This window comes from Helicoverpa armigera, chromosome 25, assembly GCF_030705265.1.
Source record: "Helicoverpa armigera isolate CAAS_96S chromosome 25, ASM3070526v1, whole genome shotgun sequence".
Lineage (NCBI taxonomy): Eukaryota > Metazoa > Arthropoda > Insecta > Lepidoptera > Noctuidae > Helicoverpa > Helicoverpa armigera.
The window spans coordinates 6,997,491-7,024,080 of NC_087144.1; the positions used below are offsets into that span (position 1 = coordinate 6,997,491).

The 26,590-nt window shown below is 43.3% G+C and overlaps 2 protein-coding genes across 2 annotated transcripts in view; both read right to left on the reverse strand.

The window, feature by feature from the left end:
• Window positions 1-415: 415 nt before the first annotated feature.
• On the reverse strand, window positions 416-15,724 carry LOC135116650 (uncharacterized). Its single transcript, XM_064041668.1, has 17 exons — window positions 15,311-15,724; window positions 14,852-14,957; window positions 13,737-14,639; window positions 13,134-13,595; window positions 12,377-12,893; window positions 11,794-12,002; window positions 11,090-11,348; window positions 10,230-10,411; window positions 9,492-9,568; window positions 8,586-9,134; window positions 8,007-8,124; window positions 7,482-7,611; window positions 7,064-7,136; window positions 6,697-6,833; window positions 6,019-6,219; window positions 4,290-4,424; window positions 416-3,843 (listed from the first exon to the last, which is right to left on the reverse strand). Exons 2-17 carry the CDS (start codon window positions 14,918-14,920, stop codon window positions 3,605-3,607), a joined length of 4,260 nt encoding a protein of 1,419 aa, XP_063897738.1. The 5' UTR covers window positions 14,921-14,957; window positions 15,311-15,724; the 3' UTR covers window positions 416-3,604.
• LOC110382914 (uncharacterized) overlaps window positions 15,274-26,590 on the reverse strand; it is a 31,385-nt gene continuing 20,068 nt past the window's right edge. Inside the window, exons 3-12 of the mRNA XM_064041669.1 lie at window positions 24,234-24,406; window positions 22,172-22,360; window positions 21,600-21,767; window positions 19,607-19,757; window positions 19,176-19,332; window positions 18,528-18,725; window positions 17,230-17,972; window positions 16,619-16,711; window positions 15,762-16,190; window positions 15,274-15,439 (exon numbers count right to left, since the gene is read on the reverse strand). Of these exons, the coding sequence (XP_063897739.1) occupies window positions 15,274-15,439; window positions 15,762-16,190; window positions 16,619-16,711; window positions 17,230-17,972; window positions 18,528-18,725; window positions 19,176-19,332; window positions 19,607-19,757; window positions 21,600-21,767; window positions 22,172-22,360; window positions 24,234-24,406 (2,467 nt within the window). The remainder of the gene's footprint in view (window positions 15,440-15,761; window positions 16,191-16,618; window positions 16,712-17,229; window positions 17,973-18,527; window positions 18,726-19,175; window positions 19,333-19,606; window positions 19,758-21,599; window positions 21,768-22,171; window positions 22,361-24,233; window positions 24,407-26,590) is intronic.

Below are 26,590 nucleotides of genomic sequence, written 5' to 3' on the forward strand. Positions count from 1 at the left end.
CGATGGCTGATCCTCGCGTTATGCTCGTGAACGGGTGCTGCTTGTGGTACCAGGTCGTCTTGCTGACTACATATTTGTACACCCGTAATTTACCTAATGTATATGATTTTGGTTTGAACGGTAGTCCTAGTTCACCGTTTTCATTGTTTATGTTGTTATTTTATTTTTATTTTAATTTTTCATAAAAACTGTTTGACATGTCGGTGGGTGCACCCTAAACTATGTCTATCTTCACTGAATGGAGGCTTTATGTTTTTTATATATTTCACTCTTTTTTTAATAGATTTCTTTTGTAACTGCTTGAGTAATAGGTATGGGTAAGGTGTGTACTAGCCAACATGATTAACTATTTGAATTGATTTTATATACAAATTTATGTACACAATGTTGTATAGTGATATTTAAATATTTGTATACGGTTCTTCAAACCATACAGACAGAATTGTGTTGCTGGGGAGTTTGTTCCACCACTTCTTCTTCCCAGCAAAAACACATAGGAAGTGGTGAAGGGCGGGCGTTTTGGGGGCTGTCTTTTGTATTGACGTTCGAAAAGTGCTGATTTTCAGCCTACTTTGAATAAATGACTTTTGATTTTGATTTTGATTTTGATTTTTGATTTTATGCGTGTTGCGCAATTTTTTCTTTGAAAGAAACGTTTTTATCCTTTTCTGTAATTTAATAATGAATCATTTTATCTGCAAATGCTTTACGACTGCAATATGATTGTAGAGCAAACTACCGTATAGACTAAAATCACCAAAATAGCAGACCAATCGCAAACCAAACGAATGTCGTTGGAATACGATTGGTCATAAATTAGTAGCAGAATGCCCGATATGGTTAAAACTGCTATTGCGATCATATTGCGATTCGATTTCACATTATTAACTTAGGAGAATCGGGCCCCTGATCGTTGTTACGTGTGTACTTGCATTCATCTTCATACAGATTTATGAGACCAAACCAACTATCGGCCGACTCAAAGTTTGTAGTGTGCGCGAAAGTTCTCTTAGAATGAGATAAGTAGTCATCGTTCATTCTTTAAAAACAAATCTGAATATTCCATAGACCATTTTGGAAAATTATGTTTGACTATAGAAAGGTTTAAAACATTAAACATTTGGCTTTATTTTAATATTATCAGTAATAACAACCTTTTAATGTACGTACGTTTTTTAAGGCAAATATTAATTATTAATTAAGGTATTTTTATGTAGTATTTAATTATTTTTTAAAATAAACCACAGAGAACGAAGCTAAACGACAGATATTCGGTTAAGGTGTGGTTCTATGAAGTGTAACATAAAAAAACAGTGAATACTTATCTCACGGCTAGAATTATAACTAGATTATAGTATAGATTGCTTTGGTCGTATATAGTTTTTACAGCCACCGACAAAATAACTAGTTCCAACATAAACGCGCTTTAGTCCAGCCAAAACGTCGAACAACTGATATCAGATATTGTAAAAGGCGTGCGTGCATTCTGAGCATTTGTTTCCTTTGTGCTTTATTATATTTGTCTTTGTAGGAAATTTTGGTCATTTTTGACATAACTTTAAAATACCTAATATAAAAACAAACAGATTTTACTGTGTTTTTCAAGTTGTGAAACTGGTGTCCCACGTTGGGCGCCAAAAATGGTCGGCCAGTCAAGTTGGTTATTTTCGAAGCTCAAACGATAAAATAATGTAAATATGTTTGTTCTCGTCCCAAAATGCACGGCTAAATGACAAATTGACTGCATCATGATTTAACATCGACGATTAAACTTATATTTGGCATTTTACAAATTAAGCATTTTTTTGTTTAGGTACTGTTAATTTCAATTACATAGATGTATTATTCCCGATTCCAATATCCATAGTAGGTTTGTGTATTCGGCTCCAGTTTAGCCGCGAAATAATTTCAATGTAACTATTGCATAGAGCCAAGTTTTAATCTCGATGTTATACCACGCAGAAAGAAAAATAAACATTGTGCATTAGGTAACTATTGTGTGCATCCCTTATTATTAATCAAACATGAATGATTATCCTATATTTATTTTGCTATTTGCTTATTATTTAAGAAGTATAAAATGGCAGTAGAAATAAAATGGGGCCATTTACAATTTTAGTGGAAGTCGAAAAATAAACATTAATAGTTTTAAAAAGGTTTTTGATAATTTTATAAAATGCTAAGGGTAAGCTACATTTATTATTATTTTTTAATTTTAATTTCGAATTGGGTATTTGTTTGTAAATGTTTGTTGGAATCAAACTTTTAATGGTGACAGCTGACAAAATTAAATGGCGGCTATTGGCGCCAAAAGTCCTTTTTAATAAATATCACACCGTTTAGATTGGGCCTCAATCAGACGACGACAATCAGTTTTGAATGCGGGGGGATTTGCAATTTTTAGTATTAAAGATAGTTTTGAGATTTCGATGAAATTGCATCAAGATATCGATAATGTGAAACGCCCGCCGCGTGAGTCTACTTACGCACACAGAGAATATTATATCCGCTAGGGCGGGCAAAAGTGCGCTGCACTCTTACTTTCTTCTGAAAGTAAATTTCGTATGTTTGTGGCCCAAATCCTTAAAGATTCTCTGCTACTGCACTCAGTAGAACCGCCAGTAACATTTTATTTAAATATTTAATGCAATATCTTAAACGACCTCCTTTATTAATTAATTGGCCTTTTCCAAGAGGATAAAAATACAGAATAAAAGCTACAGACAAAATATAGGGTACGAATAAAATGTAGTCGAAAAATGAAATAGACTTACGAATAACCTTAAACTATTTTCACAAAATTACATCTAAACATCAACATTACCGATAAAGAATTCACTAAATACAATTTATTTAATTTAATAATGTAATTATTAATAAGCGTAATAGATCAAAACATTAATGTTTTTTTTATTAATTTCTTTTTTTTCGTCACCTCGGCGATACTAAGCCACTGTGATTGCTTGCTTTTTTTATTGTGACCCAAAAATATTTTTGAAGTCTCTTATTTTTTTCTTCTTTCAAATAAAGACAAATAATTGTCAGATAAAATTGATCATGGTTTACATAATATATGAGATTTCAGTTATTTATATGCTTTTTATAGATTTGATATAATTCCAATTAGTCTATTATTGAATTTACTATTGTGCGATGTGAATTTACGTGCCCAACGCAAAATTAACGATGGTTTTTCTCAAGTTCTACGGCCTTTAGGATACCGCACCCGAAGGGTAAAACGGGATCCTATTACTAAGACTTCGCTATCCGTCTCTCCTCCACTTAATAATTAATAACAATGCATCATATTGAAACACAGTCAAACTAACCTTCGTAGTTTGTTCCATTATAACTCACACTTTATGAAATTGCAAATATATCTCAGGGAAACGAAGCTAGTTCATATACGTACCTACATATCTGCAAGATATTCCAAAGAACTAATTCACCTAGAACATAAGCCTGACCTTTGTTAAAACAAGACCACAATCTCTTTTTCAAAAACCATCGCCATTTTGCATCGGCCACCCCAAAAAATCAAAGATACAAAAAAAAAAACAACTGTGGCTGACAATCAAATCCTTCTTCACCATTTCTAGACCTGCTATGAGTTTTCTAGACCCTTAATCTCGAAGGTTCTTCCTTCTAGAGTCTCGTCTCCGTAATCTCTGTCGTCAAATTCTGAGTCCTTGCCATTTTGCACGGACTCTACGGCTGGTCCGTGTAGTTTGACGCATAGAACTTCTTTGTAGTTCTCTAGAGCCAGTGCTAGGACTGAGCCTCCTAGGAGTACTTCGCAGGAGGTTATTCTTTCTGGAGGTGTGTATACTGCTATGAGTTTTCCTGTGGATGGAAAATAGAAGTAAAGTTATTGATGGATGGCAATGATGGCATTTATTGATGTTCAGTGGTGAAACCACTCTTTAAATAAGTGATGCCGTTGATTTTGATTTTTCGTCACGACGCTCAAGAGGTGTACTATGTGTTCTTTCAATCTTAGTTCAAGTAACGAGTATAATGAGTCTATGTAAGAAAGGAATTTTTCTTTTGGTACTTCTGGAAAAAAGGTTGTTCTTTTCTTGACATTGTAATTATTATAACAAGGCCTTGTTGTCATGACACTTAAAAAAATACCCTACATCACTACATCACTCAATTGAATCATTCTAGGATACATTTCGAAGGATTTTGATTTTGTCTCAATTTTTGTCTTAATTTAAAAATTATTTGCCCTCATATATTTTCCAAGAATCTCTACCAAGAAATGAAAAGCTGGAGTATATACTAACCAGTATGCAAGTCCCAGAGCCTGACGGAAAGGTCTTTGCAGGTGTCATCAGTGGACATCAGCACTCCGCCCGACTTCGCCAGCCGCAGCAGCGACGGCGCCGCCACGTGACCGCGAAGAGTTAGGCGGCAGTTTCCTGGATAAACAATAAGGAAATTACATCAAAACCCACTTGCTTTGAGTTAATACGTTTTATTAATTAAGTGATCTAATGCATTGGAATCAGCAATTCCATTCAGCAACTAGCAGTTATTTGCCATGAAGGTGTGATTTTCACTGGTTGCCACGAGTCATAGGTAATCTTAAATCATACAGTTGTTTTTAAACCACAGATACAGATAAATCTACGGCGTACGAAAGTAAATAGATACGCAATTACGCGAGTATACAACCGCCAGCACCGGTCTTTTTGTATCCGCACTGCTGTGCTTTCTTCTCTTATTTAGAAGAAATAAACACAATTCATTCACATCGTTTGCTAATCAATTTCGACAAATTTAAAAGTCGTTCCTCACTATTTCTTAACTACTTACCTAAGTAGCTAAATTACATTTGGGAAATAAAATTAACATAGGAAAGCCTTTACTTCGAGGCCACGATCTGTGACGTCCTGTCACTGATCTGATATCCATTGCCTTGAGTGACGACTAACCTGTAACCAGATCCCAGACCAATATCCTAGTATCAGCGAGGCCGGAGACCACGCAGCCGTCGACAGAGCTGATGGCCAGCGCCACGGTGTCGCAGCCTGGCTTCCACTTCTTGAACAGCGTGCCTGACTGTAGGTCGTACACCACTATGAAGTTCGGACTCGGCTCGTCTAACGTCTTTCAAACTTTGAAGAGGTTTCCTCATGATGTTTTCTTTCACCTTTACCAAGTCATCGGTGTCCAAGATTACTGCCAAAGTACCTCAATATAACTAAGAAAAGAAAAGTTACATTGATACTTACCTGATCTATAATCGATCCCGCACACTCGTACTCGAAAAGCTGGTCCTTTAAACACTAGGCCACCACGACTTTTTTCTGTCTAGCTGTCTTCTAGACAATGGTACAAAACCCTCCTCACTTTGGTCGGTTTTTTCTAGTTATCCCGTCGTATGTCAGAGCGCAGACATACGCGACACTTGATATCCTATTGTTCTATAATAAGCGGTTAAATGCCCACTGACCTGTAACCAGATCCCAGACCAATATCCTAGTATCAGCGAGGCCGGAGACCACGCAGCCGTCGACAGAGCTGATGGCCAGCGCCACGGTGTCGCAGCCTGGCTTCCACTTCTTGAACAGCGTGCCTGACTGTAGGTCGTACACCACTATGAAGTTCGGACTCGGCTCGTCTAGCTCTCTGGATACCATTTCAGACTTCGAAGTTCAGGATTCCTCAAGATGTTTTCCTTCATCTTCACCAAGTTATCGGTGTCCAAGATTACTTACCAACTTCCTACATATAACCAAGAAAAGTTACATTAGTAGTCATCGGTGTCCAAGATTACTTACCAAGTACCTAAATATATAACTAAGAAAAGTTACATTGGTACCTGTCTGACCTCGAATCGATACTGCAAACTCGTACTTGAGAAGCTGATGCTTTAAACACTAGTCCACCACGACTAATTTCTGTCTGGCTGTTTTCTAGATAATGTTACAAAACCCTTCTTACCTTGGTCGGTTTTCTCTACTTATCCCTTTGTTTGTTCTATAAATAAGCGGTTAAATGTCAACTGACCTGTAACAAGATCCCAGACCAATATCCTAGTATCAGCGAGGCCGGAGACCACGCAGCCGTCGACAGAGCTGATGGCCAGCGCCACGGTGTCGCAGCCTGGCTTCCACTTCTTGAACAGCGTGCCTGACTGTAGGTCGTACACCACTATGAAGTTCGGACTCGGCTCGTCTAACTCTCTGGATACTACGCAGACGTAGGAACCTGAGGTAGATAAGACAGATTTGTATTAAAAACCCTGCTTAAAAATTCGACAAGAAAAAAAAAATAGAAAGATGACAAAACTTTCCTAAATTATTCATTGTTCCATTAAAACAGTCATACACGATAAGCAATTTAAATAAAATTATTTTTGATAAAATGGCAATCGGCTTTTTTTAGGAATTATAATATAATAATGGATGTTTTCCCCTTAAAATCGAGACGGGCAGTTGTACCTATTTAGTTCCACATAATATTAATTAAAATATTTTAGCTAAATGTTTATTACGATGTCCATAGTATCGTGGATGTTTGGATAAAATTCGGTACCTATCAAGATAGATCGTCCTTTAAATGTAATATTGAACTTTTTATCAAGATCCATAAACTACACAGATAGGTACTTAAAAACATGGATGAAACAGCGAACTAACCTAACCTAACTCAAAAGATAACTAACTAATGGATAGTTTAACCAACCTTCATAAGTGATAGCCGCTTTAGAAGTAACGAAGTCATGATGCGGTATCCTCAAGTCGTACAGCAGCTTCCGTGACGTCAGCGACCACACCAGCAGAGGGAACGGCTTCTGAGTCTCATCGCCACATACTAACACTCTGGAAGATAACATCAGATAAAGAATAAACAAAAGAAGAGGGGAAAGGGCGTATAAAACTTCGCTTGAGAATATGATAAATAAGAATTATGGTTGATTATTCAAAAGCCAAATATTTTGTCTTTTCGACAGCTTTTATATAGAAAATATTGCAAACCTACTGCTAATTTAGAATGTAACTGATGATACATTTAAAGCTAATTAAAGTATTTGCAAAAATGACGTTATTACCTTCCATCACCCGAAACCAGTAGAGAGTTGAGGAACCTGTCCTCTCCAGCCTTGAATGTGGTTACACAGTCACCTGTAGAAAGCAAGCGCAAGAAATTACATTAGACCAGTTTATACTATGGACAATGTACCTAATTATTCTATCAATACCTTGGTCCAAACATTAATGGCGTTTAGGGATCTTTTCAAGAGACCTGCAGTCTGGTTGGTTATATGTAAACCTTAAATAATTTCTCGTTTTGGCAGTTGATGATCTGATGCTACAAACTCTGATAATGGTCTTCTCAAAAGGTGTCCTGTTTGTATAACTATGTACATATATTTCTCGGCTGTCTGTAGAGTTTTCAAGTAAAAACTCAAAGAACTGTGTCAGGGAAGATTAGGCACGTGTTCTGTGTTCTTTACACCATTTACTCACCAGTCTCAATATTCATGAGGTTGACATACATCCTGTTTCGAGATAAAGCGACCAAATGCTTCGGATCGTGCAGCCCGTAGTACGGCATCTTTTGGTTCATCACACCCTTCAGTGCTACCAAGAATGTACCCTGGAATACACAATACAGTTATTGTAAGTAGACAAATACATCGATAGTTAGTCTATAATCAGCAGGTTCTAGCCAACGTGTTCCATATCATCCAGTCTTCTGGTTGGAAATGGATGGCAGACTGGAAAAAGTCCCTATCCTCCATTTGAGTAGGCCCTTATCTAAGGCAATATTGATAGAACTTTTTACGCCATTTTCAAATTCCATTAAAAAAATAAACTACAGTTTAAAATACTGCTTTAATTGAAGAAGTAATTGTTGCTATGGCATACACACCGGTTCAATTCGCATTGTGTTTATAAAAAGTCATATCAAGAGTGGGCCAGTGCGTACTCTGGCCCACTCGAATGGAGTGGTAAGAGATAAAATAGCAAAAAGGCTCGTGAGGCTCTTACCTGATCCAAGTTATATACTCTAAGTTCCCTGCGACATAACACCACGCACTTGTACTCGTCGATTGGCACCAAGTTTATAGGATGTGTCACACCCACCATCTTCCTGACTAGTTTACATCTGGAAAACAATTAGTAGTCGGCCTTTAACCTCCCCACTCAGAGACATTTAATGGTTACTTAAGCCATTCCTTAGTGAAGAATTTGTATGACATCCCGTCACTAAGGAGTGATTTAATTAATCATTAAATGTCTCTGAGTGGGGAGGTAAGAGTAGAAGATAAATAATGTAGGTGTTTAAATCATTAACAACTCTATAAAATAAATACTCCCTTTCACTCCCCTATATGGTCTTATATGTTATCTCCCTATATGTATACCTTATTATGTACTCAACCTGTGTACCCACATTAAATAATCCCCTTTGGTTTCCCTTATGTAATCCCCTATACTCTGCCTTAAATACTTATTCATCTATGTTCTTTCCCTATCTACTCCTCTATATACCAACTCCCTTATGTAACTTTCCTATGGACCCTTAATTTAAGTTTTACACTATAGTATGTATGTCTTTATACTCACTTCAATACATCCCAAACGCAAATCTCTTCCCTCTCAGTAGAAACTGTGGCCACAAACTTCCCTCTACTATCGAACCTCACAATCAAATCAAACATCTTCGAGTCAAAACCCTCATTCATTGAGAACTCTCTCTTTTCTTTAAACTCCATTATCTTATAGAAATCCGGATTCTCTGGATACAATGTCGGCACAGGAGGATCTCTGATCTCCTTCATCCAATCCTGAACAATTTTACTCTTAACCTGACATCCATTGCGTTGTCTCTTCTCCATAGTCATTCTTAATAGCCCATAGAACTGTCGATGGTCATAATCTAACGCGTAAGAATGAGTTTCGAAGACATCTTTGAGGATCTCAATGTGTTCTGGTAAAGGGTCTATGTGGACAAGAGCTATGTCTTCGAGGAAATGACAGCAGTCGGTAGCAGCTAGCTTGTCGTGAACCCAGTCCAGTTGGGTGAAGTACAGCTGGTTGGCGAAGGTCTTTGGGTCGTTTTTGTAAATGTGGTAGTGTTGGAACGGAAGCTCGTCTAGTTTTCTTGTGTTGTAGCTGTGGGAAGATTGATTAAAATTAAGAACTAGGTACTTGTGGAAATTAAGACTATAGGGTGATTAAAATTCTTGCCTGAGTAAATATGGAAATACAGATATAAGCACATCAAGCTTCTACAATCTGGGGTCGTTAAAACTTTTTGTACAAGTAATTATGGAAGTACAAATGCTAACTAAGATTTTAAGCTACTACAATCTGTCAAACGTTAACGATAGATATTCAACTTTACCTACAAAGTATAAGGATCAATGTTGATTGGGGAATTCTCATGGTCTTTTTTTCTAAATAAGGCTCTTGTTTATCTTATTCGGTCTTTAGTATTTTGGAAAATCTAGAAGTAAATCATGTACTTACTATTCATCAGAAAACTTATTTTCTTGCGATATCAGACGGCCAGCCATCTTAGGATCATTTTCTGCGTACCATTTACCCTGTAATATAAACAAAATACTTTCAATTCCTACTACAAGCTAAAGAGCAATGATATGATAAATACATATTACATATTCTAAAAATATGTACACTTTTACTAAAACTTGAAGAGTTTGTTTGAACTAGTTTAAAGGCGCTAAACGTGGGAATTACTGGAGAGATTTTAAAATTTTTGTCCATTTATCGAAGAAGGTTATCCGGGTGCGTGGAGTAGTTAATAAGGCATGCGGGTGAAACAGGTCACGGAAGCTCCTGCTACTGTTACAGCCTTTTTATCGTCCCACTCGGGGGCTGCGGCCTCCCCTCACACGGAGAAGGATTGAGCATTAACCACCACGCTTGCTCAATGCGAGTTGGTGATTTCAGACTTTATAGTTCAAGTTTCCTCAAGATGTTTTCCTTCACCTTTTTTATCAGCCATTGTAAGAAAATCACTTAGAAAGTACATACAAACTTAGAAAAGTTGCATTAGTACTTGCCTGACCTGGAATCGAACACACACCCTCATACTCGAGAGGTGCTCGGAAGCTTCTTCTACTACCAAATAAAATTTTCACCATCATCAGCGTTTTTTATCGCTCCTACTGCTGGGCACAGTGACACAGTGGTTCTAAAGTTCTACTTAAAGGATATAAGATAAAGAAGAAATAAAGTCCTTACCTCATAATAATCAATAAGCGTCTGCCTGACTTGAGTATCGCAGTCAGCCAGATACCGATCGGACGCCGCGCTCGCCAGCGCCGCGTCGCGCCACCGCGCCGCGCCGCGCGCGTCCCAGCGCAGCCAGGGGGAGAGCAGGGCTGCTAGCTGCGGCCAGACGAGGGAGGCGGGGGCCCATGGTACTGCGGGGAGGAAGAACAGTGTGATACATTAAAACTGTGTTTATTCAGAAAAGGTCCACTACACTGTAGGGCAGACTTTAGCTTCTTTAACTTTATTTATTTATCACATCACAAAGTATCTTGCCCTTACAGATAACTTAATCTAATTCGACACAGTACTTACAAATACATTTCATTAATTATAACTTAACTATATTGCCTTACATACTACACAGTAATTATAAGCACCATATAGCTTCCCCTTGCAGCTCTTCACACCGAGCTTCCTTCAGAAAAGGATATAAAAGTATGAGGTAGTCGTTTGACAGGTCTGGGAAGAATATGACCTTCATTGAAGAAATATAGCAAAAATATCAACTAAGTGGAATTACCCTGATGTATAATGCTGTAAAGGCGACGATTGAAAATAATCATGTTGTCTATCAACAGCCCTTTCTTCTATAGCACAAAAAAGTCCTCATATGTAACTTTGGTTTGCCGAATACTAGAGGAACATTACAGCCATGGTAAAATGCTGAAATGGACTCTTATAATTTAGTATATTTTGAACGTATTATCTTGTACACCAAAACCACTTTTTTAAAAGGAACAAATGTACGACAGCTACATTCCAATTCGGTTATAGCTTCTTTGCAATTAGTAAATACATACTTACATAAGGTCTGCAAAGGTACTTACAATAAGTCTCCTCACTCCTGAACAGCTCATCATGTGCCAAAATATCCAGAATCTCCGTATCATCCAAGCCCCTTCTCGAAGCCGTCAGCAGCGACAGACAGGTCTTCACACGCTCAGCACCCAAAGCCGCTTCCGTCGTGATGAGGATCTGAGCCAGCTGGTCTTCTAAGTCTTCGCAGATGACCAGTTCAGGAGTTGTCTCCGGTTCTGAGAGTTCCGTGAAGGTTTCCGCTGATAAAGATATTTGCCAGGCTAGGATCTGTAAGATGACGTTTTGGGAGTTAGAATTGTGATTTTAGGTTCTAGTGGAGTTTTTATTACTGTTTTTGGTTGGTCTTGAAGTGTGATTTTAGTAAGCCAAAAAGATATTTGTCTGGATAAATATTCTCATTATCATTTGCCTAGCCTTTTCCCTACTATAAACGGCTCGGCTTTCAATCTGACATGCAATTGAATTATACGTGATTTCATGTAATGACTGGATAGATTGACCCTTTACATATTTTACCCTTTACATTTCTTTTATTAAATACTGAAATTACCAGGCACTTTATAAAAAGTATTTTTAATTTCTGAAAACTGATTTCCAAAAAAGAAGAAGTTTTCAATTCGTATGATTTTGTTTTTATTTCTTCGGAAACACAGAGCAGACCACGAAGTCTATTTAAATGCTGATCATCAAAATCAGTCAAACAAAACCCAACCTTAGCATAAAGCGGCAAAGTGCATTTTTGCACAGCCTTCACAGCGGCCTCAGGTGGTGACGCGGCGCCAGTCTTGCTATACGTAGCTGCACAAGCAGTGAGGACTGCCTTAGCCTCGTCGGGGCCCACCGGTGGCGCCCGAACCACTTTGGGCCCGTCCTCCGATGATAGAACCGCCATTATTGCTGAGCTTGAGGGCTCGTCTTTTTCTGAAAGTTTTGAATACAAATTAGTAAGGTGGAGTGTTAATTGAAGACATGGGGGATGGTATTTTAGTTTGTAATTTAAAAGTCTTGGAAGACATGACAGACAGGGCTATGCCAAAATATTATTTTGGCGTCACAAATTGGGAGTTAAAGGGGTTTTCGTGCCGGATGGTATTCTTCAATTGTTTATAGATTGAAAGACCTGGAAGACTTGCTTGATGTCTGAATGACCATTATCTCTCTAACGCATCATTGACGAAGAGTAGGAAGACCGCCATTATGAAGACAGATATATATTTTGCAAATTGGAAGACGAAGCCCCGCCAGCAGCCCCACCAGCGAGCCGACAGTACACGTCCTGCAGCTACAGCACTCACCCTCAGTGACAGTGACGATCATCTTGACGTTGGTGGGCAGTCGCTCGGGCAGCCAGCGCGCGGCCCGCAGCGCGTCGGCGCCCACCACGCACAGCAGCGCGCCGCGCCCGCGCCCCAGCCCCGCCAGCAGCCCCACCAGCGAGCCGACAGTACACGTCCTGCAGCTACAGCACTCACCCTCAGTGACAGTGACGATCATCTTGACGTTGGTGGGCAGTCGCTCGGGCAGCCAGCGCGCGGCCCGCAGCGCGTCGGCGCCCACCACGCACAGCAGCGCGCCGCGCCCGCGCCCCAGCCCCGCCAGCAGCCCCACCAGCGAGCCGACAGTACACGTCCTGCAGCTACAGCACTCACCCTCAGTGACAGTGACGATCATCTTGACGTTGGTGGGCAGTCGCTCGGGCAGCCAGCGCGCGGCCCGCAGCGCGTCGGCGCCCACCACGCACAGCAGCGCGCCGCGCCGCGCCCCAGCCCCGCCAGCAGCCCCACCAGCGAGCCGACAGTACACGTCCTGCAGCTACAGCACTCACCCTCAGTGACAGTGACGATCATCTTGACGTTGGTGGGCAGTCGCTCGGGCAGCCAGCGCGCGGCCCGCAGCGCGTCGGCGCCCACCACGCACAGCAGCGCGCCGCGCCCGCGCCCCAGCCCCGCCAGCAGCCCCACCAGCGAGCCGACAGTACACGTCCTGCAGCTACAGCACTCACCCTCAGTGACAGTGACGATCATCTTGACGTTGGTGGGCAGTCGCTCGGGCAGCCAGCGCGCGGCCCGCAGCGTCGGCGCCCACCACGCACAGCGCGCCGCGCCCGCGCCCCAGCCCCGCCAGCAGCCCCACCAGCGAGCCGACAGTACACGTCCTGCAGCTACAGCACTCACCCTCAGTGACAGTGACGATCATCTTGACGTTGGTGGGCAGTCGCTCGGGCAGCCAGCGCGCGGCCCGCAGCGCGTCGGCGCCCACCACGCACAGCAGCGCGCCGCGCCCGCGCCCCAGCCCCGCCAGCAGCCCCACCAGCGAGCCGACAGTACACGTCCTGCAGCTACAGCACTCACCCTCAGTGACAGTGACGATCATCTTGACGTTGGTGGGCAGTCGCTCGGGCAGCCAGCGCGCGGCCCGCAGCGCGTCGGCGCCCACCACGCACAGCAGCGCGCCGCGCCGCGCCCCAGCCCCGCCAGCAGCCCCACCAGCGAGCCGACAGTACACGTCCTGCAGCTACAGCACTCACCCTCAGTGACAGTGACGATCATCTTGACGTTGGTCGCTCGGGCAGCCAGCGCGCGGCCCGCAGCGCGTCGGCGCCCACCACGCACAGCAGCGCGCCGCGCCCGCGCCCCAGCCCGCCAGCAGCCCCACCAGCGAGCCGACAGTACACGTCCTGCAGCTACAGCACTCACCCTCAGTGACAGTGACGATCATCTTGACGTTGGTGGGCAGTCGCTCGGGCAGCCAGCGCGCGGCCCGCAGCGCGTCGGCGCCCACCACGCACAGCAGCGCGCCGCGCCCGCGCCCCAGCCCCGCCAGCAGCCCCACCAGCGAGCCGACAGTACACGTCCTGCAGCTACAGCACTCACCCTCAGTGACAGTGACGATCATCTTGACGTTGGTGGGCAGTCGCTCGGGGCAGCGCGGCCGCAGCGCGTCGGCGCCCACCACGCACAGCAGCGCGCCGCGCCCGCGCCCCAGCCCCGCCAGCAGCCCCACCAGCGAGCCGACAGTACACGTCCTGCAGCTACAGCACTCACCCTCAGTGACAGTGACGATCATCTTGACGTTGGTGGGCAGTCGCTCGGGCAGCCAGCGCGCGGCCCGCAGCGCGTCGGCGCCCACCACGCACAGCAGCGCGCCGCGCCCGCGCCCCAGCCCCGCCAGCAGCCCCACCAGCGAGCCGACAGTACACGTCCTGCAGCTACAGCACTCACCCTCAGTGACAGTGACGATCATCTTGACGTTGGTGGGCAGTCGCTCGGGCAGCCAGCGCGCGGCCCGCAGCGCGTCGGCGCCCACCACGCACAGCAGCGCGCGCGCCGCGCCCCAGCCCGCCAGCAGCCCCACCAGCGAGCCGACAGTACACGTCCTGCAGCTACAGCACTCACCCTCAGTGACAGTGACGATCATCTTGACGTTGGTGGGCAGTCGCTCGGGCAGCCAGCGCGCGGCCCGCAGCGCGTCGGCGCCCACCACGCACAGCAGCGCGCCGCGCCCGCGCCCCAGCCCCGCCAGCAGCCCCACCAGTGCGCTCGACAGGGAGTATACGTCCTGGAAACCGCAAAAATAAAAATTTCTAGGTGCTTAACAGGGTATTTACAAAGTTTCCTAAAGAAATAACTGTATCATACACTCAAGTTTCTTCGATCTCACGATGAATCCGAGATCTTTCATCTGCCTCTTATCTCTCGTAAAAGCGCTCGAAACTTCCCCCAGCACTACCACTGTCCTGCACTACTAAGCACATAGGGGATCCTACTCACATTTCGTCCTCTGTAGACGGTCCCAGTCATGAGCACGTGACACTGATCCACGATGGACTTGAGCAGCATGTGGGAACTGCTCGACTGCGGCGTCAGACCCACGAACCTGGAACACCAGGATAACGAGTCAAATTTTGAAGATTTGAGAGGAGAGATTATGGGAATGATTTTGGGGGATACAAAATGAGTTATGTGCCTGTGAAGTCTTTATATGTACTACTTTTAACCTTTGACCAAATGACACCTCTCGCTGTGGGGTAGCAGCGTGAGGAAGTGTCAGACTCTTACTGACTAAAAACCCATCATGTTCCTTCTTAAGCCCTTTATGTACCAGGGCCGCGCTAACATTCTCGAACAATCCCGCAGCCCCGGCAGGTTTTGACCCTGGTGGACCCTGCTAGGGTTTGCTGACTCTTCTTGAGTTATATATTGTGTAGCTGTGACGTGTATATGTAGTACCTGACGACAACAGCGAGGTCGGGCTGGCAGGAGTGCGCGAGGGTGACGGCGCGCGCCACGAGCGTCGCCTTGCCGCAGCCCGCGCCGCCGATCAGCGCCAGCGGCACCGTGCTGTCGCCTGTTGTGTAGCTGTGACGTGTATATGTAGTACCTGACGACAACAGCGAGGTCGGGCTGGCAGGAGTGCGCGAGGGTGACGGCGCGCGCCACGAGCGTCGCCTTGCCGCAGCCCGCGCCGCCGATCAGCGCCAGCGGCACCGTGCTGTCGCCTGTTGTGTAGCTGTGACGTGTATATGTAGTACCTGACGACAACAGCGAGGTCGGGCTGGCAGGAGTGCGCGAGGGTGACGGCGCGCGCCACGAGCGTCGCCTTGCCGCAGCCCGCGCCGCCGATCAGCGCCAGCGGCACCGTGCTGTCGCCTGTTGTGTAGCTGTGACGTATATGTAGTACCTGACGACAACAGCGAGGTCGGGCTGGCAGGAGTGCGCGAGGGTGACGGCGCGCGCCACGAGCGTCGCCTTGCCGCAGCCCGCGCCGCCGATCAGCGCCAGCGGCACCGTGCTGTCGCCTGTTGTGTAGCTGTGACGTATATGTAGTACCTGACGACAACAGCGAGGTCGGGCTGGCAGGAGTGCGCGAGGGTGACGGCGCGCGCCACGAGCGTCGCCTTGCCGCAGCCCGCGCCGCCGATCAGCGCCAGCGGCACCGTGCTGTCGCCTGTTGTGTAGCTGTGACGTGTATATGTAGTACCTGACGACAACAGCGAGGTCGGGCTGGCAGGAGTGCGCGAGGGTGACGGCGCGCGCCACGAGCGTCGCCTTGCCGCAGCCCGCGCCGCCGATCAGCGCCAGCGGCACCGTGCTGTCGCCTGTTATGTAGCTGGAAACATATTACGACATAAACTTGAGTAATTGAACACGACATAAAAAGGAGGAAAAATCTGGAGATGATGCACGGTTCCAAGAAGTCGCCTTCAAGTTGTTTACCACGAGCAGAGCTGTTTAACTGAGCGCCGCTTCATCATCTGTGAAGCGGACGTTTGAGACAAAACAGGCGTCCGCGCCGGTCATCCGCGTCCCTCGCCAGTTTAAGGCAAGGGCCTTACCTCTTATGTATTTTGCTGTTGCCAATTAAAGACGCGAAACTTAACCGCTAATAACGTCCAATTGTTCTTGTAATTTTTTACAAGGGAGAGCATGGAGAGATCAATTTGCTACCTTACCCGAAGTGTGGACCAGAAGTCCCTCGATACAGTCATTATTTTCAATTACTTTTATGAAAGGCAAAGTCAGATAAGAGTGACTTACGTTTTGAGCTCGTTGAGCGTGATCTCCCTGTTGGAGGTGCACTGCGCCGCCTTCTGACAGAACGCGAGGTGCTCGTTCACCTCGTCGAACAAACTGCAAACAAAATAACAGAGTTTTCAATGTGCTGTGAATAGTGCAAAAGGTACGATAGGACGTTACTTTTATTGAGGGTGGTACGAGGTACGTTACATTATTCACTCTGGAGCCTGTCGTGGTCCACGCAATCCTTCCTCCTTAATCTCTGGCACATTGTGGCCTGAAGCAATGGTGTTTTAGGACTACAATAAGTTATTTTAAACTACCCAGCAACCCTGGTGGATTTAGCTCCTAAATTTACCTCAACTTCCACGAATATTAGCACGTACTTGACAGGTACCCCATGGTAGCATGTAAGAACTTGTAGCCTACAGCCACAATTTCTTCTTTCAAACTGTCCCGCAGCCCCGTCTAAATTTGCTCCCGGTACCTACACCTGGTAGGTTTCCCCCTTAACATCCTCGAATTTGTACATACCTGGTAAGTATCATTGAAGTCACCACTGTGTTTTAGGGTCGCAGAAACTTCCTTCAAACTATCCCGTAGTCCCCTAATTTCCTCTTAATACTTCATACCTGGTGGGTATGCCGTTGTACCCTGCGGGCACGAGGTTGTCGGCCAGCAGCGCGTCGAGCAGCGCGTCGAGGCGGTCGCCGAGCGCGGAGCTGACGCCCTCGGTGTACTCGTCCTCGCATGACCCCCACATCATCACATACCTGGTGGGTATGCCGTTGTACCCTGCGGGCACGAGGTTGTCGGCCAGCAGCGCGTCGAGCAGCGCGTCGAGGCGGTCGCCGAGCGCGGAGCTGACGCCCTCGGTGTACTCGTCCTCGCATGACCCCCACATCATCACATACCTGGTGGGTATGCCGTTGTACCCTGCGGGCACGAGGTTGTCGGCCAGCAGCGCGTCGAGCAGCGCGTCGAGGCGGTCGCCGAGCGCGGAGCTGACGCCCTCGGTGTACTCGTCCTCGCATGACCCCCACATCATCACATACCTGGTGGGTATGCCGTTGTACCCTGCGGGCACGAGGTTGTCGGCCAGCAGCGCGTCGAGCAGCGCGTCGAGGCGGTCGCCGAGCGCGGAGCTGACGCCCTCGGTGTACTCGTCCTCGCATGACCCCCACATCATCACATACCTGGTGGGTATGCCGTTGTACCCTGCGGGCACGAGGTTGTCGGCCAGCAGCGCGTCGAGCAGCGCGTCGAGGCGGTCGCCGAGCGCGGAGCTGACGCCCTCGGTGTACTCGTCCTCGCCGCCCGGCATGCCGCGACCTCGCACGCTGGCGCGGATCACGTTGCGCTCGCTTAGGTGTTGCTGGAAAAGAGCATATGGCTTTGGTGGCCATCATCTGCATGACTGAAGCCAACACACATGCTCAATTGCAGAAATGTTGACCACACTATCACTAGTAGTGCTCCATACTATGTTCGATAGTCCGGCATGGTGTTCATTACGCCAAGGGGGAATTGTCGAAATTACTTTTTTTAAACAATCTCGCAGACCCATCCAACTATGCCGCAGATAACTTGCAATTTGATCGAATGGACCAGTGTTTCAGACGGACAACTTTTCTGAAGTCCATAATCACAGCAAAAAAACTAACAAAGACAAAATACATACGTAGATAAATGTAGTGTACTGTATTATCACCGATATCTGTCGTCTCGTTGTCGCATAGACGCGGAGGGTGCACACTATACTCTATGGCCGGTTGGCGGGAAAACCGGGAGAGTGTGTGGCACGGGAGTAAGACGTTATGTGGACAAGCGAGCCGATATCCTAATTATCGGATGGTAATTACAGAGACACAGGTAGGACGAACACTACAATAAAGTCTTTGAATAAACTTCCCATAATCATAAGACCAACCTTAAGATCCTTCTGCAAGTTATTGAGCCTCCTCTGCAGCTCGTGATGGTGCGCCGTATCAGCGATGTCTCCCGGCTCGGACTGCGGCGACGCGGCCCCGGGGGCGGCGCCCACAGCCCCGCCCGTGCCTCCTGCGCGGCACACCCACACGCAGCGCCGAGCTGCCTCCACGCTCATCAGGACTGTGTGTTGGACCTCCTGCAGTTTGATGAATGGAAAGTCAATTTCGTAGGTTACATCAGGTCTATGAAATGTTTTATTCCGTTCTTTGATTCGACTAAATGTTTTAATAAAATTCTATATTCTATAGTATAGCGTATTTGGAGTTAAACAACTTGGTAATTGAGACTTGGTTGTTTAAAGAAGAAGAAGTATTTTGTGAACAGTCGAGAACGATGATCGTTCGATATCAGGGATAGAAGTTCTATCCCTGATATCGAACGATCATCTAAATTCTAAGGGACAATATAAGGGAGGGATCATCAGATTATATAAGAAAGTTTCGAACCTGTTCGACCACAGTAGTGAGGTACGCGTCGCAGGCTTCCTGCGGCAGGGTGCGGACCAGCACGTTGAGGGTCTTGGCCATCTCGCACTAGAGAGTACCTGATGATGTATAGACTAGAGCAAAGAGCAGGGTGCTCTGACCTGTTCGACCACAGTAGTGAGGTAAGCGTCGCAGGCCTCTTGCGGCAGGGTGCGGACCAGCACGTTGAGGGTCTTGGCCATCTCGCGGCGCCAGCGCGCCGGCGCCCCCCGGACCAGCCGGTAGCAGGGCGGCGTCGTGCTCGCGTCTAGAGTGTACCTGAGGAGCGAAAATCAATTTGTAAGCCATGACTTGTTCGTTATTTGTTTAGAGGTGCTATTTGGAAGCGAGCTGCTGCGATTTAGTGCCCTGCTGGGGCGGATTTCTTGCAGTCTGCAGCTCGCATCCAATAGGCACCTTAGGGTCTTCAAAAATGAAAAAATAGACACATCTATTGGCAAAAAACATGCTGTTCATCATTACGTTAGTTTCCTCCTCTACTATTCTTTTAAGAGACCTCAAGAACTCCCAAATCCATCCTTTCTCAACCTACCATTTATTTAGCAGTGCCTTATCGCTCTCATCCTCAGCAGTCTCCAGCGCCGCCTTGAAGTCTGCGCACTCCAACGTGTGAGGCAGCAGGGGTGTTCCCAGTCCTGAGTTCAGGAACAGCACCGGGACCACTGCCCCTAGCTCTGATTGACCTGGAAGATGGCATGGTTGGAGTAGAGAAAATAAAATTGGGAAGTTGCTTAAAATTGGGTAGTAATAAGCCAGTCTTTGAGATAGGAGAAAAATTTATGGACACATGTTTTTTCTGTATGTTTATTTATTTAAATATGTATTTTGTGCGACCCTATTTTATAAGTTGAAGTTGCGTTTTTTGTGTAAAAATAAATCTATTTTTAGAAATTCTTTTCAATTACGTCCTCATTATTTAGTTTAGCTCCCAAATAACTTAGAAGAAGTCTAAGTAAGACGTATTTAAATTAGGCATGATGGTTATATTTTTTCTTGTAGCTTAAACCTCGCTGTCCCCCACGTTCATTTCATAATCAACCATCTAAAAAAGGACACCAACGTATCCGAAAAAATATCGCCGGTCTTTCCAATCTTTGGAACTGTTCAACTTTATTAGGCCTAATAGAAATAAAAAAAAGGGTATGATTTAAGCTGTCACCAATTTAATTCATTTTGTGTTTCTTAAATAATAGGGTTTGTCCTCAAAATAGTAGATTTGTCACCAAATGTAGTCACCAAACAATATAAAATCAATTCCACAATAAATTACCGAAAATCATGGAGATATGGGGTCAAGTACCAAATAAATGGTTTTGTATGTATTATAATAGGTTTGTCCTAATAGTATTTAAGCAAACTAATTTAAAGAGATCACCAATAAATCATATATTATATCACTAGAAAATTTCATAAAGGTCTAAAAATGTAGGGTGGTCGTCATCATCCTTTCAACCAAAAGAGTCTACTACTTAACTGGCCATGTGCCTCCCCCAAGAGTCTTAATTTCCATAGGTAGTATAAATATATTCAAATTAAATTTCTAGCTGAATAGTAAATAAAACATTTAAATAAAGTCAAAATAATCAATATTTATTGTTAAAAATAACAATCACTGAATAATCAGCGCTGGTTTTGAAGGATTTTGAAGGGCGCCCCCTTTTTCTTTTCTGGCCGATAAGTAAATTTTTTGCCTCTGGTGGGGGGTTGGCCAGCTTTAACCTTTTCACCGCCACGCCATATCGGTATTCCTATGCCCTGTACGCCAAGCCCGAAAATCTTAATTAAATATCTACTAAAAATACATAAAAGTAATGATTTAATAGGTTTATTTTGTATTTTTCTGCGACCTGTTTTTTGTCGAGTATAGCCGTCGTTGGCGCACAGGGCACGCTTGCTCATGTCGGTTATAGCCGACATTGGCGTTCAAAAGGTTAAGCGTATGGCTAATCCGATAATATGCTTGCACATATAATTTTTCACATCGCGCATCGTATGATCGTACCTACAACCCATTAGTTGAGGCCCGAAAGCGCGTCAATTTGTCTCCCTTCCCTTCCTCTTCCCTTTGAACACATTTTCATTAAAATCATAAACTGATGTATTAAATTGGTAACGAATACATTATTTTAATAACTGAACGAAATAAAATGTAACTACTGTATTGGTGACAAAATAACAAATAAAAAGGAGTCGCAGTCAGGGATCGATTAATCGATTTATTTGGTGACAGATCTACCATTTTGAGCACCAAGCTATTATTTAAGTAATAAAACTATTATTATAAGAACGAAGTTTATATTCATGTAATGCACTACAATTTTATTGGTAATCCATCTCATATTTTACACATTATATTAACAATAATTTGGTAATTTATACCTGGGAACACTCTTTGTTTTCTGAGAACGAAAATATTTCGTGGCGATAGATCTATTTATTAGGTGATACAACTTGATGACAAATATAAATTTTGGTGACAAAAAATATAGTTCCCTAAAAAAAATGACTTTGACAAAGATACATACGAGCCAGCTCAGCAATACAGAGCACGGGGAAGCGATGGTCCCTCTGCTGCTCTAGCGGGGAGCGCCAGTGTAGATCTGCCACGTGCACGCGCCAGCCGCGTCTCCGCGCGCGCACGCGGAGACGAGCTGCCGCACCGCATTGTAACGCGCCTTTTTCTGCGCAGCAGTCTGCGGAAACGACACGCGATAAAAGTTAGGTTAGGTTACATTAAAATCGAGTAAAGTGTTCGATGTTGTATGAGATGTGATTCTATATAGATTGAGAATTTGTGTTTGAATTCGTTTAAAATTGGTAACTAGATAATTATTAAGATCTATTCGAAGATGTCGTTCAGTACGTTACATATGTAAATGACATTAAGGTTTGTTTTTAATATTTTTCAATTAAAAAAAAATATCCGTTCTAGGAAATCTATAAATTTCCAAAACAGTAAGTGTGCAATTTCTACGTATATGAGTAAAAGATCAATTTCAAATAGGCATAAACAAAAACCTATCTACCTATTTCCCTTCCTTCCAACCTCATTCACTAGTTGCTGGGCACTGGGGGGCTAAATAGGTACTCAACCCACCTTGTGAATCCGCAGCGCAGACGTATATGAGCATAGCCCGGCGCCTCCTGACCCGTAGCCCGGGCACTTTGCCCAGCAGGCAGCACCGGTGCTCCTCGGGCAAGGCCGCCACGTTGCTGGGCATTGGAGGCCCCAGCGGGTCTTCCCGCGGGGACGTGCATGCTACCGGTGATGAGAGGGATATCGAGTCTGGGGATAGAGGAATAACAAGATTAGTTATATTTTAAAATTGATAAATTATAATATTTTTATAGTATGTATTGTATAATATAGTATATGTATAAGGAATACTTGTAAAGTAAAACATGTATGATTTTTACCAAATGTATCACCTTTGGAAAACATGTTTTAAACGAATAAATACATTTTAATTCGAAGGTAGCTGTGTTAACTGCCTGTTGCAAAAAAGGGAAAACTGATTTGAACTGAAGAAAAAACTTTGTACATTGAAATCTAGGCTTCGTCAACTGACATGACATGTTTTACATTTATAACAAAGTATCATCTCAATTTTTACACTTTTTTAAACTAACTAAACGGTAAGCACATCTTATATCTATAACATTCACAAACTCGTTAAAATAATATGTAATAACTGAAATGGAAATGAAACGTATCTACCATCAAAACCCAATAACTTAACGAGCAGCGTTCCCCCAAAATAAAGAAAAACCCAAAAGAACTTTTTAATACCACATATGCATTTCCTAAATAAACTACAAAGATACCCACAAGGGTCAGTCACGTACGAATAAAGAGGTACCATGGAGAACAAAATGATTAGCGGAGGTGCCATAATGGAGTTTCTTGCCCGTTCTTCTCCATAGGAAACTACTTTTGGAATGGGCAACTAAAATCAACCTTATTTATAATTTTTGAGGTTCATAAGTGCTTGTAAAGGCCTAAATGAAATAAATGATTTGATTTGATACCGGAAAATCTCCTAAGAAAGTAGCGCGCCAAAATGCGGGTGAGCGTGGGACGAGGAACGTTACTGTCTTCGCCCTTATACGCCTTCTTTGGACCCAAAATTTTACAATACAAAAATTTTTTGACAGATGTCGGAAAGAAGTCCTAGTTGGTATACTCGTAACTAATAATTTCGGTCATGGCTATCGTAGGTACTTGACCTAGACGAAGGCGGCTGACCTACCTGCATTATAGCATCTCTGTTCATTTTTCCTTACTCAGTGACAGGTACTTATATCCATATTTTATAAACATTCATTAGGGTAATGGCGGTTCTTCATTGTCCGAGTTGCTATTAGTAATATTAAAATTGTTGCTAGTTTTATTATTTTACTGTGTATGTACGATATTTGTTTATTTTTGGTGTTCCAAAGTTGTGGTGAATGTTGTTCTATTTTGTGACAATATTAGTCAGTTGCCATGTGGTTATTTGTATCGGGTGTTTCGTAGGTACCTAATCACGTTCATATGCTGGATAACATATGTCAATTAACACGAAGAAAAAATTGGAACACTATTTATGAGTCAATCATTACAAACAACTGAAATTCTCCCTTGAAAATCAACCGATAAACATAAGGGAAGAACATAAGGAAGTACATAACGGGAGTACATAATTGGAGTAAATAAGGAATTACATAAGGGGAGCACATAACGGGAGTACATAATTAAAGTATATAAGGGGAGCACAGAACGGGAGTAAATAATTGGAGTATATAAGGAAGTACATAAGAGGAGTACATATCAGATATCAGAGGTCAGATAGGCAGTCGCTTCTTGTAAAGCACTGGTACTCAGCTGAATCCGGTTAGACTGGAAGCCGACCCCAACATGATTGGGAAAAGGCTCGGAGGATGATGATGACATAAGAGGAGTACATAAGGTAGTTTATAGATTAGAGAAGATAAGGGAGTATAATATAGGAGTACATAAGGGGACTACATAAGGGGAGTACATAGGGGGAGTACATAAGGGAAAACTTTGGAAATTGATCACAATACGAAACACCTCCTATGGTTCAAATTGCTTAATATTTTGAAAGTAAAAAACACAACCCATATGAAAAACAAAAGCTAGAGTACGATATACATACCCGAAACACTAGACCCAATAGGCCTAGGTCCTTTCAGCTGCGGCCTATTCTCCTTGACGGACGACGAGGGCTCCAGCAGATGGTGTGCAGGCAACGCCGCGGGATCGGCACTAGCGTCGATGGACGGCTTCGTGACCCGGTACGACGGAGACCTGCGCGAGCAGCAGTTTGACCTGATGAGAATGCTGAGTTGGCGTGAAATGGAATGTGAAGCGGGAATGTAGTTGGAATGCAGAGTTTTTTGTAGTTGGTTTGCAGAGTTTTTTGTAGTTGGTGTGCAGAGTTTTTTTTTTGTGTGGTTTGTGGTGTGGTTGTAAATCGCGTGAGGTTGAGTTGTTTATGAAGTTTTAAGCATGAATGTAAAATCTGGAGATTTTTATTTGAATTAATCATGCAATAAAAAATGCTATTCGTTACTTAAATGTCTTGTTAGTTGAATTAATTTACACAGTAAGAAAAACATATGCAAATTGTAATTTAGTTACAAGTACAACACACTTGGCCACGAAACTGTAGTAGCAATAACGTAGTATACATACACACATTTCAGAGTACATATACGACAACCGTGGAATAAAGTATTTTAGTAGATGTTTTAGAAGTACCGTACATTTAATGTACACAAAATATTTATAACCAGACCAAGCTACGACTGCTACGAGCTACGAAATTTGAACCCTTTCGTAGCACCGTAGTAAAGTTCGAATTTCGTAGCACTTTTTATGAAATGTAGACCCTATCAGCCTTCGTGGTTTTGTTCTTTATCTGTGCATATATTCAGAAGATATGACGTGAAAGTTTGCCAAACAGACAAACTTACCTTTGCTTTTGTAACTTTTAACTTTTAAGGATGAAATCAGTTAAAACGTATAAAATAAATACATATGAAAATCGCAGAAGAATCATTGATATAGAATTTCTGTACCTACTGGTAAAACCTAGTATTTTCATTGTTTAATTGGACAAGAAATACATCACATTTGTAGCTGACGCAAGAAAACCCAGGGGCGTAGCGGTGTATTGTTACGTTCTGACATTTGTTAGAAGATTTATCTTGTCTGAATGTTTGTAAACATGATATTAGATATCTACCCCCGCGTTGAATGTTGGTTGAAACTGTGATTTTAAGATATTTAGTTATTTTTTTATATTTAATTTTTTTGGACCCGTTTGGAGTCATAAGCGCATGCCTGTTAGTTTTGTTTACCAGACCTAAAAAAAGACTCAATTTCTTACTAATATTACGCGTATATACGCGAGTTTGCATGTACGATTCTTGGCAGTAGTCAATACATATATCAGAATCACACTTAGGCTACTTTGTATCCATGTGTGCAAAGTAGTTCCACAGGGACGCAGGCGAAACCGCGCAGAAGTTAGTACTACCTATGTAAAACCTCATTTAGTCTACGGTGTCTTTATATTTCACAACTTTTCAATTGTTGGTATAGTAATGGTAAATAGATTTTAATAGTGCTGTAATTATAAAATTGACGAAGAAATCATTGTTTCCAAAATATAAATTCAGTTCCAAACATATCGCAATCAACATATTTACAATATAACGTTATACCCCTATGTTATCAGGTATACCCCAGACTGTAAATTTCATTACTAAGCTCCCAATCATCCCTTACCTTGGAAAAGGGGTAGCTTACTCTAAGCCATTGAGCCTAAAGGGTTGCCACATAAAAAAAAGGTTTTCAGAGAAGGTTTTGATGAAAAGAGTATGTGACGATTGAAATGTAATCTCTGGTTTTAAGGTTTTTGCTGTTTATAAAAGATATGAAAAGGTTGAGTTTTTAACAGTGTTTTAAATGGATATAAAATTAGGAAGAGTGTTAAGGGTTTTTGTAACGAACACTAATACCTCTGTAGTTGCGTTTTTTTCTAATAAAAATAGAGTATCGATTGCAGTGTATTCATTTATTTATATTAGTCCACTTAGCTGGATCTGAACTAGATTTCTGTTTACAAAAAAAAAAAATACAATAAAACCTTTAAGCATAATTTTATTCTTGTTTACTATAATCCGTCCATCATTATTATTAATAATTAATTTAGAAAAACAAAAGACAAGGAGCCGAATTATTGTCAAATTAAAATTACCCAAAAAAAAGATCCTGATTTTGAACACATATTTTGAAGTGCCTGCGCCCCTTAATAAAATATTAGCTATGTAAACTCTACGCCCCCAGTTTGCGTTGGGGTTGTTTTCCACCCCCTGGGGGGGCTAGCACCCCCATATCGAATTACACCTTGTGTGCTCTCCGGATATTTATTCTGTGTTTTTGATAATTCACTTAACAGATTTTGGTTATGTATAACAAATAAATATAAGAAGCTGTGGTGTTTTC

Bases quoted from the DNA above. Each gene is read 5' to 3' on its own strand.
- LOC135116650 (XM_064041668.1), bottom strand. From the start codon at position 14,920: ATGCTGCTCAAGTCCATCGTGGATCAGTGTCACGTGCTCATGACTGGG. The intron at 9,569-10,229 runs GTAAGGACTTTA...TTTATATTACAG, and splicing joins CGCTTATTGATTATTATGAG to GGTAAATGGTACGCAGAAAA. The intron at 3,844-4,289 runs GTTAGTATATAC...TTCCATCCACAG, and splicing joins GCTCTGGGACTTGCATACTG to GAAAACTCATAGCAGTATAC.